At 41.1% G+C, this 17,879-nt stretch overlaps 1 protein-coding gene across 1 annotated transcript in view; it reads right to left on the reverse strand.

The window, feature by feature from the left end:
* Positions 1-17,879, reverse strand: part of ABCA13 (ATP binding cassette subfamily A member 13) — a gene marked incomplete at its 5' end in the record, with an annotated part of 301,195 nt that overhangs the window by 61,079 nt on the left and 222,237 nt on the right. Inside the window, 3 exons of the mRNA XM_084621105.1 lie at positions 3,072-3,187; positions 8,512-8,689; positions 9,463-9,517. Of these exons, the coding sequence (XP_084477231.1) occupies positions 3,072-3,187; positions 8,512-8,689; positions 9,463-9,517 (349 nt within the window). The remainder of the gene's footprint in view (positions 1-3,071; positions 3,188-8,511; positions 8,690-9,462; positions 9,518-17,879) is intronic.

Genomic DNA, 17,879 nt, shown 5'->3' on the forward strand with positions numbered 1-17,879 from the left:
TTCTGAACAATTGCAAAACTAAGCCATTTTATACACTTCAGCTAAAATGAGATACAGTAAAAAGAAACTTGTTTAAGAGCAAACTTTGGTCACACAGCTGCCATCTGTTCTTATAGATTTTACCTCACAAAAATTATAGCATGCTGGAACTGGAACTAAGAACTGTGAAAACGATGTCCAAGCGATAGCTTATATCTGCTACCACCAGCACATTAGCACTCTGAATTATCTATTATGGACAAATGTTTAGCATAGTGGCTACCATTAAAACATCAACATTAACCCACAGTTCCCACATGGTAGTATCTGAGATATGGCAGCATAGGCCTGACTGCTAAAATATGAGTTATATTTAGGTGACTAAAGAAAGAATGGGCAGAGATATGTTGCCCAATCAGACCATCTGGTGCACAAAAGAGCAAAATGTCACCTTCTTGACAAACAAGAGAGAGATGTACCCACAGAACATTGCCCATAAGTGTAGTCCAGGGCAGTCACTTGAGCATAAACACTGTGCAAAGAACAGTATTTGGAGTGAAAAATGCAAAGCAGGACATGCTTACTAGAACTATCGGGCAGGACTGCATATACAACATGAGCATCTCACACACCAAAAATTAACTTATTCATGTCTTTTTGAAAAATAACAGTCTTATTGAAACACAAGTTATTCAGCTCACTCCAGGAGTCACTCGGTGAAATGCTATAAAACTGAGTGTTCTGCAGGACGTCAGATTAAATGAACAACAGATTTTAAGACCAAAGGAGACCATAGTATTTTGCACTTTTATGGGACCATCCTTGTGAGGATCTCAAAACACTTTACAAACTTCAGTGAATTAAACTTGCCAACTCCCCCTGTTAAGTTGTAGGTGCTATTATCCTCAATTTACAGGCACAGAGAGGTTAAGTGACTTGCTCAAGGTCTCCAAGGAAGTTTGTGGCAGAGTTTAAATTAGAACTTTTATTTCCAAGTTTCCAGTTCCATGCCTTACCCGTCTTTCCTCCCCTTTGTTCTGAAATCACTACTCCAAATTTTATTGAGTTAAACAAGTGCAAATACTCTATTGAAGACAATGGAGTTCAATGGCTTAAATGGAGTTACATCAGTATAAATGAGATGAGAATTTAACCTATAGGTGTTTTGCCTAAGAACCAAGGATATAAAAATGTAGCTCTAAAATTGTAGGGAGTTTTGGCAGATTGCATAAAGTTCATACCAGTCTCAGATTCTATTTTTCTACCTTCCCCTCCTACAAAAGTGAGTTTAAAGCACTCCATATATCATGAGAAACTTTGACTTGAGGACAGGTCATTTTGGACAAATGTGCATGAAGGGCAGTGCTGTACAAAATTTCTGCTACCAGCCAGAAAAAAAAAATAAGGACAGAGAAGCTTTGTCATGAATTCTGGATATTTTAAAAAATGTCAGTAACCCTGCTTGAATTAATACACCTGAATGACAAAAAATATTAAGCAGAGTGCTTTCAGTAATGTTAAGCTTCTGTCACATAACTAGGTCATTAAGGATTTTGCTCTTTTTTTTAGGTTGGACAAAGCCTGAGAAAATGCCTTTTTAAGATCACAAACTGTTATTGAAAAATTTAAAGGGGAAAAAAATATGACACGGAATACACATATAAGGAAATTACATGAAACATTTATGGTGGTGGGGGCGAGAGGAAAGAGTCACAAAAGTACTTCACTGAATTGACTGTGTGTTTGGAGCCATGAAGGGGTGGTGTGTAAAGAAGACGTAGTACAAATAAATATATGCATTTGTATGTCACACAGCGTTTCTTGGGGTCTTGTTAAATTTATTGAACATTTGATTGGTACAGGACTTTTTAAGATTCATTGATACAGGGACTGATCCTGCACCACTGGCATCAATGGAAGTTACATCACTGACTTCAACTAGAGCTGGATCAGGCCCACACAGTACAAAAAGGTTTATCCTTAATGGTTTGAACTCCGTTACAAGCCAGCCACAGCTCTGCTTTTGTAAATGCTCCAGCTCTCTAATTAATAGTCACAAGTTCTGAAGTAACTTCAACCATCACTTGGCTAAAATAACGTTAGCACTAATACCTCTTAACAGCATCATACCACATAGGCCTGATCCAAAACCTGTTGAACTCAGTAAAAGTCATTCCACTAACTTCAATGGACACTGAATGAGGCTTGTATACTTGTTTCAGGCCCATTGATGTGAGGAGAGAGGTTAGGATTTATGTAGTTCACCATTCACATACTGTAGTCAACAGCAGGAATCAAAAAGGATTCAACATTTATATAGATGAGAAGACAGTTATGTTAGGTAAGATAAACATTTACAAGGGATATATCTCCCCATGCATAAACCAACCATCGACTGCTTGGGGTAATGAAGAAACCTCCTCTCTGGGCAGCATATTCCATAATTCTTTATCTTACACTTTCTTCTCAATCACCCTGCTGGAAACAGAGTATAGGTGTAGATGAACCATTGGTCTGATCCAGTATGGCGATTCCTATATACCTATAGGAGCTATTTCACCTGTAAAAAAATGGACTTGGGAAAATTAGCTGAAGCAGTCCTAGGTAAGTGCTTTCTCATCTCATAATATTTGTTGGAGGTATATCCTCAACCAGTCCAGAGCTCAAACTCAGCCAGCTTTCTCACACCAATGAATATAATAAAAGACAGTTTCAGCTCTTGGTGATATTCTGCAACCCAGTCACTGAAATTCAAGCCTGGCTACGCTACTATTTTTGGCACCTAGATGATTCCTTTCGTGAGAATAACACACAATCAATTTTTAACAGTAAAAGATTGTTGTACAGATTGAGTGTTTACTGGAGACATTTTTAGTACTACTCTCATTATGAGTGAGCAAATCTCCGTTCCTTTTCCCACACGATGCATTCAGCTTCATGCTGCAGCTTGTTCTCTCATTATCCACTGCCGCCCCATAATCGTCTGCAAAGGCAGAAAATCATGCACCCAGCAGCAGGTGCAAACCAAGCCTAAAGATTTCTGTTTGTAAGAAACAAGCCATAATTCTAGAGCAGCATCTCCAATCACATACCCAAAGAGGATCAGCAGGAGAGCTGTGGCTGCCAAGTTTTCTCGGAAAGTGAAGGCTGATAACTGAAAGGCAGCAATAACACTGATACACAGGCCGACTGGAACCAGGTAGAACAGCTAGAAAGAGAAGAAAAACAGAAACATTACAGGAAAGCATCTCAGAGTGGTCTTATCCAATGAACATGGAAGTATCTTTGCAATTGGTAGCAACTTTATTTTACATAGCGCACTAGAAATATGCAGGCAGTGGAGTTCTGCGATCTTGTACTCAGTAGTTCCACCACGGGGCAGCTGGAGTACTGTCTTGCTCAAAACCCCTGCGAAAATACCATCCAAATAGATACATTTGCCTTTGTGCCAATCCTACAATCCTAGCTGCCATCACTTGCTGTTAATTTAAGAAGCTAGCTCCTGCACATAGTAGATCCAGGTGGGACTGCTGCTCCAGTGCCCCCAAACGATATTGCAGGCATTCCAGTCTGGGCCGCCGTAGCACCACAAGCACCAGGGTTTCACTGAACAATCCAGCAACCACAGCAGAGCACTGAGAAGCAGTTTCAGCATGACTTTAATGAATGAGAACACGTGCAGGTGAAGCATCCCCTAACATTTTTAACAAAAACTGACACTGCTTGCATTCACACACAGCAGTAACAGACACACTCGACAATAAAGAATCTAGCCTCCCCTTGATACATGCTCCTATCTGCCATTAACATAACAGTTAGCACAGGGCATGATAGCTGTCCTAATGATCAGGCACAGGGCAGAGTCTTCTCCTAGTTCTTGGGTTCTTACCCCAGTTCTACCAATGACCTGATGTGTGACCTTGGTAAGTCACGTCACCTCTCCAGGCGGCTGAACTTGTTGATAGCCAATTTATATGCATTTTTTCTTGTGCCAACATGGATCCTTAACTTCAGAAACTCCCTCCCTGGTATTGCTTCCTCGGATGTATTTTTAGAGAGCAATCATATCTCCCCTCATTTGCATTGGGTAAGCCTAGAGACTTGAGTCTCCTCTTCTAAGGTAGGTTTTCCATTCCTCTGATCATCCTAGTAGCCCTTATCTGCATCTGCTCCAGTTTAAATTAATCTTTTTTAAACCCGGGAGACCAGAATTGCACACACTATTCCAGATGAGGTCTCACCAGTACCTTGTAAAATGACACTAACATTTCCCTCTCTCTACTGGAAATACCTCACTTGATGCCTCCTGTGCATTAGTCTTTTTTCACAGCTGCATCACACTGCCAGCTCATAGTCATCCTGTGATCAACCAATACACCCAGGGCTTTCTCCTCCTGTGTCACTTCAAATTGATAAGTCCCCAGCTTATAGAAGAATTCTTGTTGTTAGTCCCTTAGTGCATGACCTTGCACTTTGTACTATTAAATTTCATCCCATTTCTATTACTCATCCTGATCATCTTGTATGATATTCCAATCTTCCTCTGTATTGGCAATACCTCCCAACTCCATGTCATTCACAAAGTTTATTAGCACATTTCCATTTTTTGTGCCAAGGTCAGTAACAAAAATTGTCCCCAAGACCAATTCTTGAGGAACTCCACTCATAACCTCCCTCCAGCCTGATAGTTCATCTTGCAGTATGACTCGCTGTAGTCTCCCCTTTAATCAATTCCTTATCCTTTCAATTCTCATCTCAATCCTCATCTCATCTCAAACCTTATCCTTTCAATTCTCATATCACTTCTTCTCCAATTTAACTCAATTTCCCATCGGAAACTGTATCAAATGCCATATGAAATCCAGGTAGATTAGATACACTGCATTTCCTTATCCTTAAAATTATTTTATCCCAATAACTGTTTACCTCTATGTCCTTAACCACTTTTCCTTTCAAAATTGTTCCAAAACCTTGTATACAACTGAGATCAAACTAACAGGTCTGTAGTTTCCCAATTCACTTCCCCCCCACCCCACTTTCTTAAAAATAAGTACTATATTAGCATTTCTTCAGTCGGAGAGTACGACCCCCGAGTTTACAGATTCATTAAAAATCCTTGCTATTGGGCTTGCAATTTCATGTGCTAGTTGCTTTAATATTCATGGATGGAGATTATCCCCCGCCCCTCCCATTTAGTCCCAATAAGCAGTTTGAGTTTGACTTCTATCTTGGGTGGCGTAATTTCTACTTCCAAAAACTCACTCCAATTATTCACATTGCCACTACCCCTAAACTCATTACCCTTATTAAAAACTGAGGCAAAGTATTTAAGTGTTGGACCATGCATAGATTATCTTTAATCTCCACCCCAGCCTTCGTGTTTAGTGGCCCCACTTCTTTCTTTGTTTTCTTTTTACTTATATGGCTATAGAACCTTTTACTATTGGTTTTAATTTCCTTTACAAGGACCGACTCTGCTTGGTTTTCCACAATTCTCACTTTATCCCTACACTCTCTGACCTCCAGGAGATAGCTTTCCTTGCTGATCCTTCCCATCTTCCATTCCTTGTAGGGTTTCTGCTTTCTCTTTATCACCTGTTTGAGGTGCTTGCTCATCCAGCTTGGTCTGCAACCCTTCCCACTATTTTTTCCCAATAGCTTTGAAGATTTCAGATATTTTAATTCTAAGTTGTAGAAACTAACTCCATGCCTCCTTCACATTCAGAGCCTTACATTCTTCAGTCCAGTCCAGTCCCTTCTTAATACGTTTTCTACAACACCTGGCACAATGGGGCTCTGATCTTAGTTGGGACCTCTAGGTGCTACTATTACAGATAATGATTAACAACAGCAGCCTCTCTTTTTATTGAGGGAATGATATCAGAGTTCTCATTTTTAAAAAGGACATTCAAACTGAGGAACAATATGAAACATCAGACTCATCCCATAGGACACTGACTGATTAGTTCCCAACTAATTTAACACCTTGGAGACTGTCATTTTCTAAGATTTAAGAGGAGGACAATGGAGCCAGATGTGAGGAAGTGGATGTGGTATTTTCATCCTGCTTGCAGTGCACATGTTATTCAAGCAGCCGATCAATTTTTAGCCCCTGTGAAATGACCACACACTATGTTTACGTTGGCATTAGGGCTGGAGAATTGTATAAGTAAGTTTGGGTGAATGTTTCCATTAATACTACTTGTTTTCAGTTGCTCATAACTTTCAGAAATTTTCACCTATTGGTTTGAAAATTTCCCAGCCTGGTAACTGCCCAAAAGTGAATTAAGGAGAAACACACGCACACACGCCCTACCCGCCCCCAGCTCACACACCTATTATAAACAGTTTCATGCAACAGTGTTCTACATATGCAATTTTCAGCTATGCAGGGACCCTAAAATACTTCAGTGTGAACACTGAGTGGAACAAGGTGTTGTTTAAAGAGCTCCAGTCCATGGATTTTTTTCACTAGGGATTTTCAGAATAAAAATTACATTAAGTAGATGTGATGGTTTTGCAGGTAAGGATTGAAACATCTTTGTCAATCTTAAGGTTGCACATGCAATCTTAAATTTTGCCCTCTTTTTGTTTATGCTTTATGACACAACATTAATTTAGATTGGGCCCAGAGCAACACAACTTCTCATAATATTTTTTACAGATTATATTTTCTTATTATTGAAGATATTAATGGAAATATTAATTCAATCAATCAACATATTAAGAACAGCCAGATTATCATGATAATAAATCAAATATTAAAATTTATCACAAATCTAAGGAAGATTATCTAATTAATGACATATGACATGATCTGAAACTCTTAAAAAGTCTGGGAAGAATCTATGCTTGACTTTTCATATATTCATGCATTCAGAATCTCTAACTTACCTGCAGTATGGTTAGCATTTAAGCAGTCCCTGTTCTTTCCCAGCCCAGGATACATCATCCAGAATACGTGACAACATTTTGAAAGCAATGGACTGGCAAAACTATCAAGGAGCTGACTTTTCTGCACAACCAAGCACAAGGAGAAGCCGTGCCCTCCCTATGAGGGAATAAGCTCTCAGTCAAGCACCCTTATTTGAAATGAGAGCAAAGGGAATACAGAAATTTACTGGCTAACTAATGGCTTTTTGTGCTCTCTTATTTCAAGTATGTGTTTTTTGTTCTCTTATTTCAAGTTTGCTCAAGTGTGAAAGTCCCATTTTAGAACACGGCTGGGTGAAGCTCCAGTGTTTCAGATTCAGATTAGTTTGAGTGAGAACCACAAATGTTCTAAAAATCTGTCCCCCAAGAATAACTTGGCGTGCTTAGTGCTTTCAATTGCCCTGTGCTAGACCTGGATTGCATTCTGAGTCCTTCCTTCCCTGAACTAACAAGGATAAGGAGTACTGCAGAAGTATGCTCCTCCCTTGTCATACAGATTGGTTGGAGCGCTTTGAGGTGAAGCTGCTGGATAATCGAATTGGCATCAATTGGTTCCAGAGGCAGCAGAACCCAGTCTCACAAGCAAGAAAACGTCTCCTCCTTAGGAAAAAAACCACTAAAATAATTAAACAGAGTACCTATATATACACAGTGATTTTACTGAGCTTTTCTGGGAGGAGGGAATTCATCTTCAGCATGCCAGCGTCTCTGCTTTGGTTCTGAATAGGTCAGTGCTGCACGGGCTGTTTGTGGATGGATTACAGAATCCATTATTATATAGCTCCATGGGCCAACCATACACAGGGGACACAAAATATCAGTGAATGTGAATAGGTTTCACTGCAGACTGGCTGCAAGCCGGAATGGTGAATTCTATTCTCTCACCCCTGATTAGCTCCCTGCGCAAAGGCTAATTTCTCACACTTTGAGAGTGGAGCCATGAATTCCAGCCACAGTGATGATTTAAATCCTACTTTCCAAAAGTCATTTCCTACTCATACATGTGTCTTTGCACTTGGTAAGTAAGGAACTGATTGGGAGAGATTGAGAAAACAATAATGTTCTTGATATTTTCAAAGGATGGAAAGATTTTCATATTTTTCTGTGCACTGACTGCAGATAAAGAATGTTAGTTTGTAGGAGACTGAATTAATGTTGCTAATAATCTAACCTAGCTGCACGAGCACAGAAATGTTTAGTGGAACTCTGTTTGCAAGATAGAGATTTTATTTGTATGCCTGCATTTAAGTTAGGAAGTTCTCTACATATAAATCCATATATTCTATTATTTACTATATATATCACAAGTCAACTTCAGAAAACTGAGAACACAGTCCCTGTCCGGTGGAGTTTTATATTAGAGTGGAAAAGCACGAATGGGTATAATACAGTGCGCAAATATACAGAATGGATGTCTTAACATGTAACAATCAAACAGGGTGTTACCCTAAACATTTCTCACAACAGAATTCTACTGTATTAAAAATGAATTTTATTATGAACACAACTCCTCCACTAGTCTGAGTCCACCCAAAACAACCCATTAAGAAATATACCTAGAGCCATGCAGGGACATGTGTTGCCTTACACAGTACGTACCATATCATACAGGAAGTTAGCAAGCCAATAGGTCTTGTAGCCAAGTCCAGAGATGTGCTGCAGGCGTTTTGTACCAGACACTCGGTCTTTCACTACTGAGTTTCCAATGGATGCCATAAGAATAGAGAAACCCAACATGATACACAGCGCCACTCCACACTGACGAACATTCTCCATTCTGAGGTTCAAAACAAAATGGTACTATTAAAACAAAGGCAGGCAAATATTTTCAAGTCCCATTTATTACCAAAACAATTGCTACTTATCTTGATAAATATGAGATTAGTGATATTATGTACACACAAACACATCCGCAAGACAAGTATAGATATAGAGATGTTATTATCTCTTAGTAAATATTAACCTTTTTAGTCCTTTTCTTTTTGTATACTTGATTCATTTATATCTTAACTTTTCTTCAGAATCCTTAGGATATTAACAAAGAGTATGTTGAATTCTAAGGCCCAGAACACTGGTCCTTGACCGATGAGTAACCCTACTCAGGAATTCTGTGCTGTATCTAATCATCCATGGCATCTCTATGTTAATAAAACTCTAGATAATCTGAGAAACAATCCCCTTAACATACATACATATATGTAAAATGCTTACATAAACATATATAAACCTGAAAAACTGATGAGAGATTATTGTTGTATCAGATGTTTCCTTTAGAGAATCAAGAGAGAAGAATGATTATGGGGGAATAAAGACCCCACTGAAAGATATTATCCTCACATAGCTGAAGTTGCGTAACTTAGATTGATCCCGCCCCCCAGTGTAGACCAGGTCTCTCACACCCTTGTACCATACACTGGCAGTGGAAATGCACAGCTAAATGGACTTGTGCATAGCAAAATTACTGCATAAAATATACATGCGTTTTAATCTGCAACATTCATTATTTGGCTACAGCGGTTTTTCTTTTGATTTTATATACAGCTTACTTACATTTTGTCCTCATCTAGTAAGGCTCCTCCATATGGATGGCTATAGAGCGTGATTCCTATGAAGGGAAGTTAAAAAAAAAATCCCACATCAATGCTACAAGCTCTAGAATTAACAGACCCTGAAATTTGTATTAAAAATTATCTTGGAGATACTTATAAAATGTGTCAAAGTTCCTTTGTGATTTTCAGGTTCCAAAGTTGTTTCAGAACTTGTTTTGTGAACAGAGTGCAGAGGTAGCAGAGTTTATGATAATGAGTGATAGAAGAAGAAAGAGCAACAGAGAGGAATAGAGAATGATGCAAAATGAAAAGGGAGAGGAAACAAAAGAAAGATTACTTTATTTTAAATACTCTCACTTTCGTAGGTAGGCATTACTTAATAGCTCAAAAGTGCCATTAACATGGAGGATTGGTGTTAGCAGCTCCATAGTTAAGTCTCCAACTGTGCAAACTGACCATATGCTGTGAAATTCTGAGCCAATCTGATCTAGACAATGGAATTGATGACGCTCAGGACTCAAGTGTTGACATCTTGCAGGATCAGGGATTAAGGCTACAAATTGGCCCTTTTATTTCTGAATTCCAATTATACAAGGATGTTATATTTGGCAAATAAATCATACACAGACCTAATATTACTAACTAATGATGGATGGAGTTTACGTCTCTGTACGGGTTTGATCCTGAAAGGCGTTTGAGAGACATTGTCAAATTAGAGATTATCCTCTTTAGAAACATTGTTGATTTCACAGGAGTTATGTATGGGAGAAAATGTAGACCAGTATCCTACATTAACCTTTATCTGATTGTATTATTTTTATTTTTTTAGTATTTTATTTTTTAAAATCACTTATTTTTCAATGTTTATGTCAAAAACTGAAGGCAGCTTTCAGTGTCAGACAATTCTCATTCTGCTCTTTTTGTTGAAGTGGGAGTGGGGGTATTTTCCTCTTGGAGGAAATCCACATTTTGCTCAGGATGAGAGTTATTATTTTCATGCACAATTTAAAAAAAGCTTCCACATCAACTATTAATTGGACTTGCTGTCTTTACATTTATATAATAATATAATTATATTATTATATAAACGTAATAAATCCACTTCTCTGTTCTACAAGGCAATAATCTGATTCCTCAGTGGCTGAATTTGAGACTGAAGGAACTGGGTTATTGCCAAGTAAAACAGAGGCACTGTGATGTAATAAAATATAATGATATCGTTAAATAATAATAATAGTTTTAGTTATTTTATTTGTCCATTTTCTGGGATGTTCACAAACGGAGATGTTGCATCCTTCACTTATTTTATGTCTCCATATCCGTTGGCAGATGAGGCCATTTAGAAGAACACTCATGAAAGTTGATGATAACCTGGAGCTGGTCAATTTCATTCCCATTTCTCTCATCCATTCACAGACTCTTGTCATTGGCCTTAGATACTAACCTGTTTCCCCACCCTCCTAACTCCTGATATATCCCTTTCCCTGCAGAAGCCCCCTCCAAATCTAGGGATCACTCACAACAGTGAAAAAGGGGAACCCTAATATGCAATTCAAGAACCTGATGGTTGCTGATCTCCTGCTCTGTCCTGCTGAATATCTTCTAAGTACTCAGCCACCTTATAGCACTCTGTCTTTTCTGACCTGCCCTGACATTTCATTCCTCTGCAGTACCTGCCCCCTTCATGTCTCTCAGTATTAGGATAAAAATGAAACCAAAAGCAAGGGGAGCAGGGTAAATAGTACAAACAGATTAGGGAGGAGAGGTAGCTGTCAGCTAGAGGGAAACCAGACAAGCTGCAGTCAGCCCCTTCAAACCAGCCCCTTCTTTTGTCTACAGGTTGTCCCTCCTCCTTGGTTCAGAACCCACTGCTGCCCTCCCCAGGACTGTTCAGCACTGGCCAGTCCTGATGGATTAACACCATTCAGAGTTTGCCAGTGTCATATGGATTCATGTTAGCTGTCTTGCATTTGGATTGGGGAAGTGAGTCCAATTGTATTATATATCATTAGTGGGTTTGTTTCACATAAGAGAGATAATGGGGTTATTCTATGGTAATTTTTGTACTTTATGTATTCTCTTTTCATGATTAGTTATGAAGGTTGTTACTGAAATCTAAATGTAATGATTGATATTTTACCAGTGTTTAAGTCACACCTGTGGGTTTTCTATGACCCTGATTTCTTTTGTAGAAAATGGTTCTGTGGCTGAAGTACCAAAATAAAAGAAAATGAAAGGCTTGAAAATGTAAGATTTCCTATTAAAAAGTAAAATGCTTCATTTGGTTGGCTGAGAATATTGCTAGTATGATATGTTTGTGTTGGCTTTTGCATACAGCCAGGTTGTAGAAAACTAGTAAATAATAAAGTCATTACACTTCAGGGTTGAGAATTTACTAGGGTCTGGGACGGTGGCTCTGCTGAGCTGGCAGAGAAGTGAGAGCTCTGTAAAAAGAAAGGATGGTCAGATCTGTAGCCCTTTGATCTCTAAGCTCTCCCTAACACGGACACCACCATTTGAAGATTCCTCGTTGCTGGCTGAATCAACAGGTGCCTGATTGGGGCAGGTTTAAAAGCAGTTTGGCACCACTCTGATGGCACAATCAACCTCATCCAACGTTAGGATCTGCCCCTTTGTTTTAACAAGGAGAGAAATGTTCTTTCCAAAACCCAATCCTCCTTAGAGCCCTGCAGGATGCCAGTTATATGAACTGACCACAACTGTTTAGGGTCCAACTGCATGCCCAAGATAAACCTAAACATTATTCTGATAATAAGCACAATCAGCCCCTACATTATTGTCCTATCCCCTGAATGCCTTTGTTCCTCAGCTTCAAACCAATAACAATTAAAACAGGTGTCAGGGTTCCCTCCCCACTCTTAACTCTCAGGTACAGATGTGGGGACCTGCATGAAAGACCCCCAAAGTTTATTTCTACCAGCGTAGGTTAAAACTTCCCCAAGGCATAAACTCTTTGCCCTTGGAGGGTATGCTGCCACCACCAAGTGATTTAACAAAGAATCAGGGAAAGGACCACTTGGAGTTCCTATTCCCCCAAAATATCATCCCAAGCCCTTACACCACCTTTCCTGGGGAGGCTTGAGAATAATATCCTAACTCTTTGGTTAGTGATAACAGAGCCAAACCCCTGGGTCTTAGGACAATAGAGAAACCAGTCAGGCTCTTAAAAGAAACAGAACTTCATTAGAAAGAAAAAAGGTAAAAGAAGCACCTCTCTAAAATTAGAAGGGAAGCTAATCTCACAAGGCAATCAGATTTAAAAACACAGAGGATTTCCCCCTGGGCAAAAACTTTAAAGTTACAAGAAGAAAACCAGGAATACACCTTCATAGAATCATAGAATCATAGAATATCAGGGTTGGAAGGGACCCCAGAAGGTCATCTAGTCCAACCCCCTGCTCAAAGCAGGACCAATTCCCAGTTAAATCATCCCAGCCAGGGCTTTGTCAAGCCTGACCTTAAAAACCTCTAAGGAAGGAGATTCTACCACCTCCCTAGGTAACGCATTCCAGTGTTTCACCACCCTCTTAGTGAAAAAGTTTTTCCTAATATCCAATCTAAACCTCCCCCACTGCAACTTGAGACCATTACTCCTCGTTCTGTCATCTGCTACCATTGAGAACAGTCTAGAGCCATCCTCTTTGGAACCCCCTTTCAGGTAGTTGAAAGCAGCTATCAAATCCCCCCTCATTCTTCTCTTCTGCAGGCTAAACAATCCCAGCTCCCTCAGCCTCTCCTCATAACTCATGTGTTCCAGTCCCCTAATCATTTTTGTTGCCCTTCGCTGGACTCTCTCCAATTTATCCACATCCTTCTTGAAGTGTGGGGCCCAAAACTGGACACAGTACTCCAGATGAGGCCTCACCAATGTCGAATAGAGGGGAACGATCACGTCCCTCGATCTGCTCGCTATGCCCCTACTTATACATCCCAAAATGCCATTGGCCTTCTTGGCAACAAGGGCACACTGCTGACTCATATCCAGCTTCTCGTCCACTGTCACCCCTAGGTCCTTTTCTGCAGAACTGCTGCCTAGCCATTCGGTCCCTAGTCTGTAGCTGTGCATTGGGTTCTTCCGTCCTAAGTGCAGGACCCTGCACTTATCCTTATTGAACCTCATCAGATTCCTTTTGGCCCAATCTTCCAATTGGTCTAGGTCCTTCTGTATCCTATCCCTCCCCTCCAGCGTATCTACCACTCCTCCCAGTTTAGTATCATCTGCAAATTTGCTGAGAGTGCAATCCACACCATCCTCCAGATCATTTATGAAGATATTGAATAAAACCGGCCCCAGGACCGACCCTTGGGGCACTCCACTTGATACCGGCTGCCAACTAGACATGGAGCCATTGATCACTACCCGTTGAGCCCGACAATTTAGCCAGCTTTCTACCCACCTTATAGTGCATTCATCCAGCCCATACTTCCTTAACTTGCTGACAAGAATACTATGGGAGACCGTGTCAAAAGCTTTGCTAAAGTCAAGAAACAATACATCCACTGCTTTCCCTTCATCCACAGAACCAGTAATCTCATCATAAAAGGCGATTAGATTAGTCAGGCATGACCTTCCCTTGGTGAATCCATGCTGGCTGTTCCTGATCACTTTCCTCTCATGCAAGTGCTTCAGGATTGATTCTTTGAGGACCTGCTCCATGATTTTTCCAGGGACTGAGGTGAGGCTGACTGGCCTGTAGTTCCCAGGATCTTCCTTCTTCCCTTTTTTAAAGATTGGCACTACATTAGCCTTTTTCCAGTCATCTGGGACTTCCCCGGTTCGCCACGAGTTTTCAAAGATAATGGCCAGTGGCTCTGCAATCACAGCCGCCAATTCCTTCAGCACTCTCGGATGCAACTCGTCCGGCCCCATGGACTTGTGCACGTCCAGCTTTTCTAAATAGTCCCTAACCGCCTCTATCTCCACAGAGGGCTGGCCATCTCTTCCGCATTTTGTGATGCCCAGCGCAGCAGTCTGGGAGCTGACCTTGTTAGTGAAAACAGAGGCAAAAAAAGCATTGAGTACATTAGCTTTTTCCACATCCTCTGTCACTAGGTTGCCTCCCTCATTCAGTAAGGGGCCCACACATTCCTTGGCTTTCTTCTTGTTGCCAACATACCTGAAGAAACCCTTCTTGTTACTCTTGACATCTCTGGCTAGCTGCAGCTCCAGGTGCGATTTGGCCCTCCTGATAACATTCCTACATGCCCGAGCAATATTTTTATACTCTTCCCTGGTCATATGTCCAACCTTCCACTTCTTGTAAGCTTCTTTTTTATGTTTAAGATCCGCTAGGATTTCACCATTAAGCCAAGTTGGTCGCCTGCCATATTTACTATTCTTTCGACTCATCGGGATGGTTTGTCCCTGTAACCTCAACAGGGATTCCTTGAAATACAGCCAGCTCTCCTGGACTCCTTTCCCCTTCAAGTTAGTCCCCCAGGGGATCCTGGCCATCTGTTCCCTGAGGGAGTCGAAGTCTGCTTTCCTGAAGTCCAGGGTCCGTATCCTGCTGCTTACCTTTGTTCCCTGCGTCAGGATCCTGAACTCAACCAACTCATGGTCACTGCCTCCCAGATTCCCATCCACTTTTGCTTCCCCCACTAATTCTACCCGGTTTGTGAGCAGCAGGTCAAGAAAAGCACCCCCCCTAGTTGGCTCCTCTAGCACTTGCGCCAGGAAATTGTCCCCTACGCTTTCCAAAAACTTCCTGGATTGTCTATGCACCGCTGTATTGCTCTCCCAGCAGATATCAGGAAAATTAAAGTCACCCATGAGAATCAGGGCATGCGATCTAGTAGCTTCCGTGAGCTGCCGGAAGAAAGCCTCATCCACCTCATCCCCCTGGTCCGGTGGTCTATAGCAGACTCCCACCACTACATCACTCTTGTTGCACACACTTCTAAACTTAATCCAGAGACACTCAGGTTTTTCTGCAGTTTCGTACCGGAGCTCTGAGCAGTCATACTGCTCCCTTACATACAGTGCTACTCCCCCACCTTTTCTGCCCTGCCTGTCCTTCCTGAACAGTTTATAACCATCCATGACAGTACTCCAGTCATATGAGTTATCCCACCAAGTCTCTGTTATTCCGATCACGTCATAGTTCCTTGACATCACCAGGACCTCCAGTTCTCCCTGCTTGTTTCCAAGGCTTTGTGCATTTGTATATAAGCACTTGAGATAACCTGTTGATCGCCCCTCACTCCCAGTATGAGGCAGGAGCCCTCCCCTCACAGACATTCCTGCCTGTGCTTCCTCCCGGTATCCCGCTTTCCCACTTACCTCAGGGCTTTGGTCTCCTTCCCCTGGTGAACCTAGTTTAAAGCCCTCCTCACTAGGTTAGCCAGCCTGCTGGCAAAGATGCTCTTCCCTCTCTTCGTAAGATGGAGCCCGTCTCTACCCAGCACTCCTCCTTCATGGAACACCATCCCATGGTCAAAGAAACCAAAGCCTTCTCTCCGACACCATCTGCGTAGCCATTCGTTGACTTCCACGATTCGACGCTCCCTACCTAGGCCTTTTCCTTCCACGGGGAGGATGGACGAGAACACCACTTGCGCCTCCAACTCCTTTATTCTTCTTCCTAGAGCCACATAGTCCGCAGTGATCCGCTCAAGGTTCCTTCCTCTCAGCACAGAGAAAATCACAAGCCAAAACAGAAGTAAACTAACTCATTTCCTTGCTAGTACTTACTAATTCTAATGGAGTTGGATTGCTTGCTTTCTTGATCTCTCTCCCGCAAGCACACAGAACAGACAGAGAAAACCTCCCTCCCCACCCCGCCCCAGATTTGAAAGTATTTTGTCCCCTTATTGGTCCTTTTGGTCAGGTGCCAGCCAGGTAACCTGAGCTTCTTAACCCTTCACAGGTAAAAGTATTTTGTGCCTCTGGCCAGGGGGGATTTTATAGTACCGTATACAGGAAGGTTGTTACCCTTCCCTTTAGATTTATGACAACAGGAAAGTCATCTTGGAATCAAAAACTTGAACAGCGGAAGTTTAAACCAAGTATAATTCTGAGACTACTAAACACTCAAAGTTGCACATCTCTGGCCAAAGCTTGTTATTAAAAGAAGAATCAAAACAATAATGTTTTGATTCATCACCAACAGACATGTGTGCTGTTTGTGGGAGGTTTTTCTGTCATTTGTCCAGAAGGGCTGTGGCATAAATATAAAGGGAAAGGTAACAACCTTCCTGTATACAGTACTATAAAATCCCTCCTGGCCAGAGGCACAAAATCCTTTTACCTGTAAAGGGTTAAGAAGTTCAGGTAACCTGGCTGGCACCTGACCAAAAAGGGGACAAGATACTTTCAAATCTGAGGGGGCGGTAAGGTTTTGGTCTGTCTGTTCTGAGTGCTTGCCGGACACAGATCAAGGAAGCAAACAATCCAACTCCATTAGAATCAGTAAGTTCTACCAAGGGAATGCGTTAGCTTGTTTTTGTTTTGGCTTGTGATTTTCTCTGTGCTAAGAGGAAGGTGTATTCCTGGTTTTTCTTTTTGTAACTTTAACATTTGGCCCAGAGGGAAATCCTCTGTGTTTTTGAATCTTTTTTTACCCTGTAAAGTTATTTTCCATTCTGATTTTACAGAGGTGATTTTTACTTTTTTTTTTTAATAAAATCCTTCTTTTAAGAACCTGACTGATTTTTCTATTGTCCAAGACCCAGGGGTTTGGGTCTGTGATCACTTTGTAATCCATTGGTTAGGATATTATTCTCAAGCCTCCCCAGGAAAGAGGGTGTAAGAGGCTTGGGGGGATACTTTGGGGGAATAGGAACTCCAGGTGGTCCTTTCCCTGTTTCTTTGTTAAATCACTTGGTGGTGGCAGTGTACCACCCAAGGGCAAAGAGTTTATGCCTTGGGGAAGTTTTAACCTAAGCTGGTAGAAATAAGCTTAGGGGGTCTTTCATGCAGGTCCCCACATCTGTACCCTAGAGTTCAGAGTGGGGAGGGAACCCTGACAGGCTGTGTAAAGCTTTACATTTTTTTTTAAATTTTATGCCATTAATGTTTTTAAAAGCAATAGTTGTAATTTCTCTGAAGCAGAAACAGGCATATCAGAGACATTTTAGCAAAACTTTCTTTACAACAACCTTTCCTTTACTTAAAAAGGAGTGCAGGAGCTTGTTCCTCAGAAAAGTTTTTCAAACTTTTACACAGATGGATGTATATTACAACTGAGATTGTATTTACTCCTTTCTTTTGGAATCCTGGGGGACACAGATAAATCTCCTACTGGATTAGAAATGGGTAAACCATTTGGATAAAATAAGAATTGAACTAAACCGTCACCAAAAACTCAAGCTGAACCCAGCCTACTTAGACATTTGAAAAATGTCTGTTAAATTTGCCAGAAGCTGGGAATGAGCAACAGAGGATGGATCACTTGA

The sequence above is a fragment of the Lepidochelys olivacea genome (assembly GCF_965140295.1).
Source record: "Lepidochelys olivacea isolate rLepOli2 genome assembly, chromosome: 2".
Taxonomy (NCBI): Eukaryota; Metazoa; Chordata; order Testudines; family Cheloniidae; genus Lepidochelys; species Lepidochelys olivacea.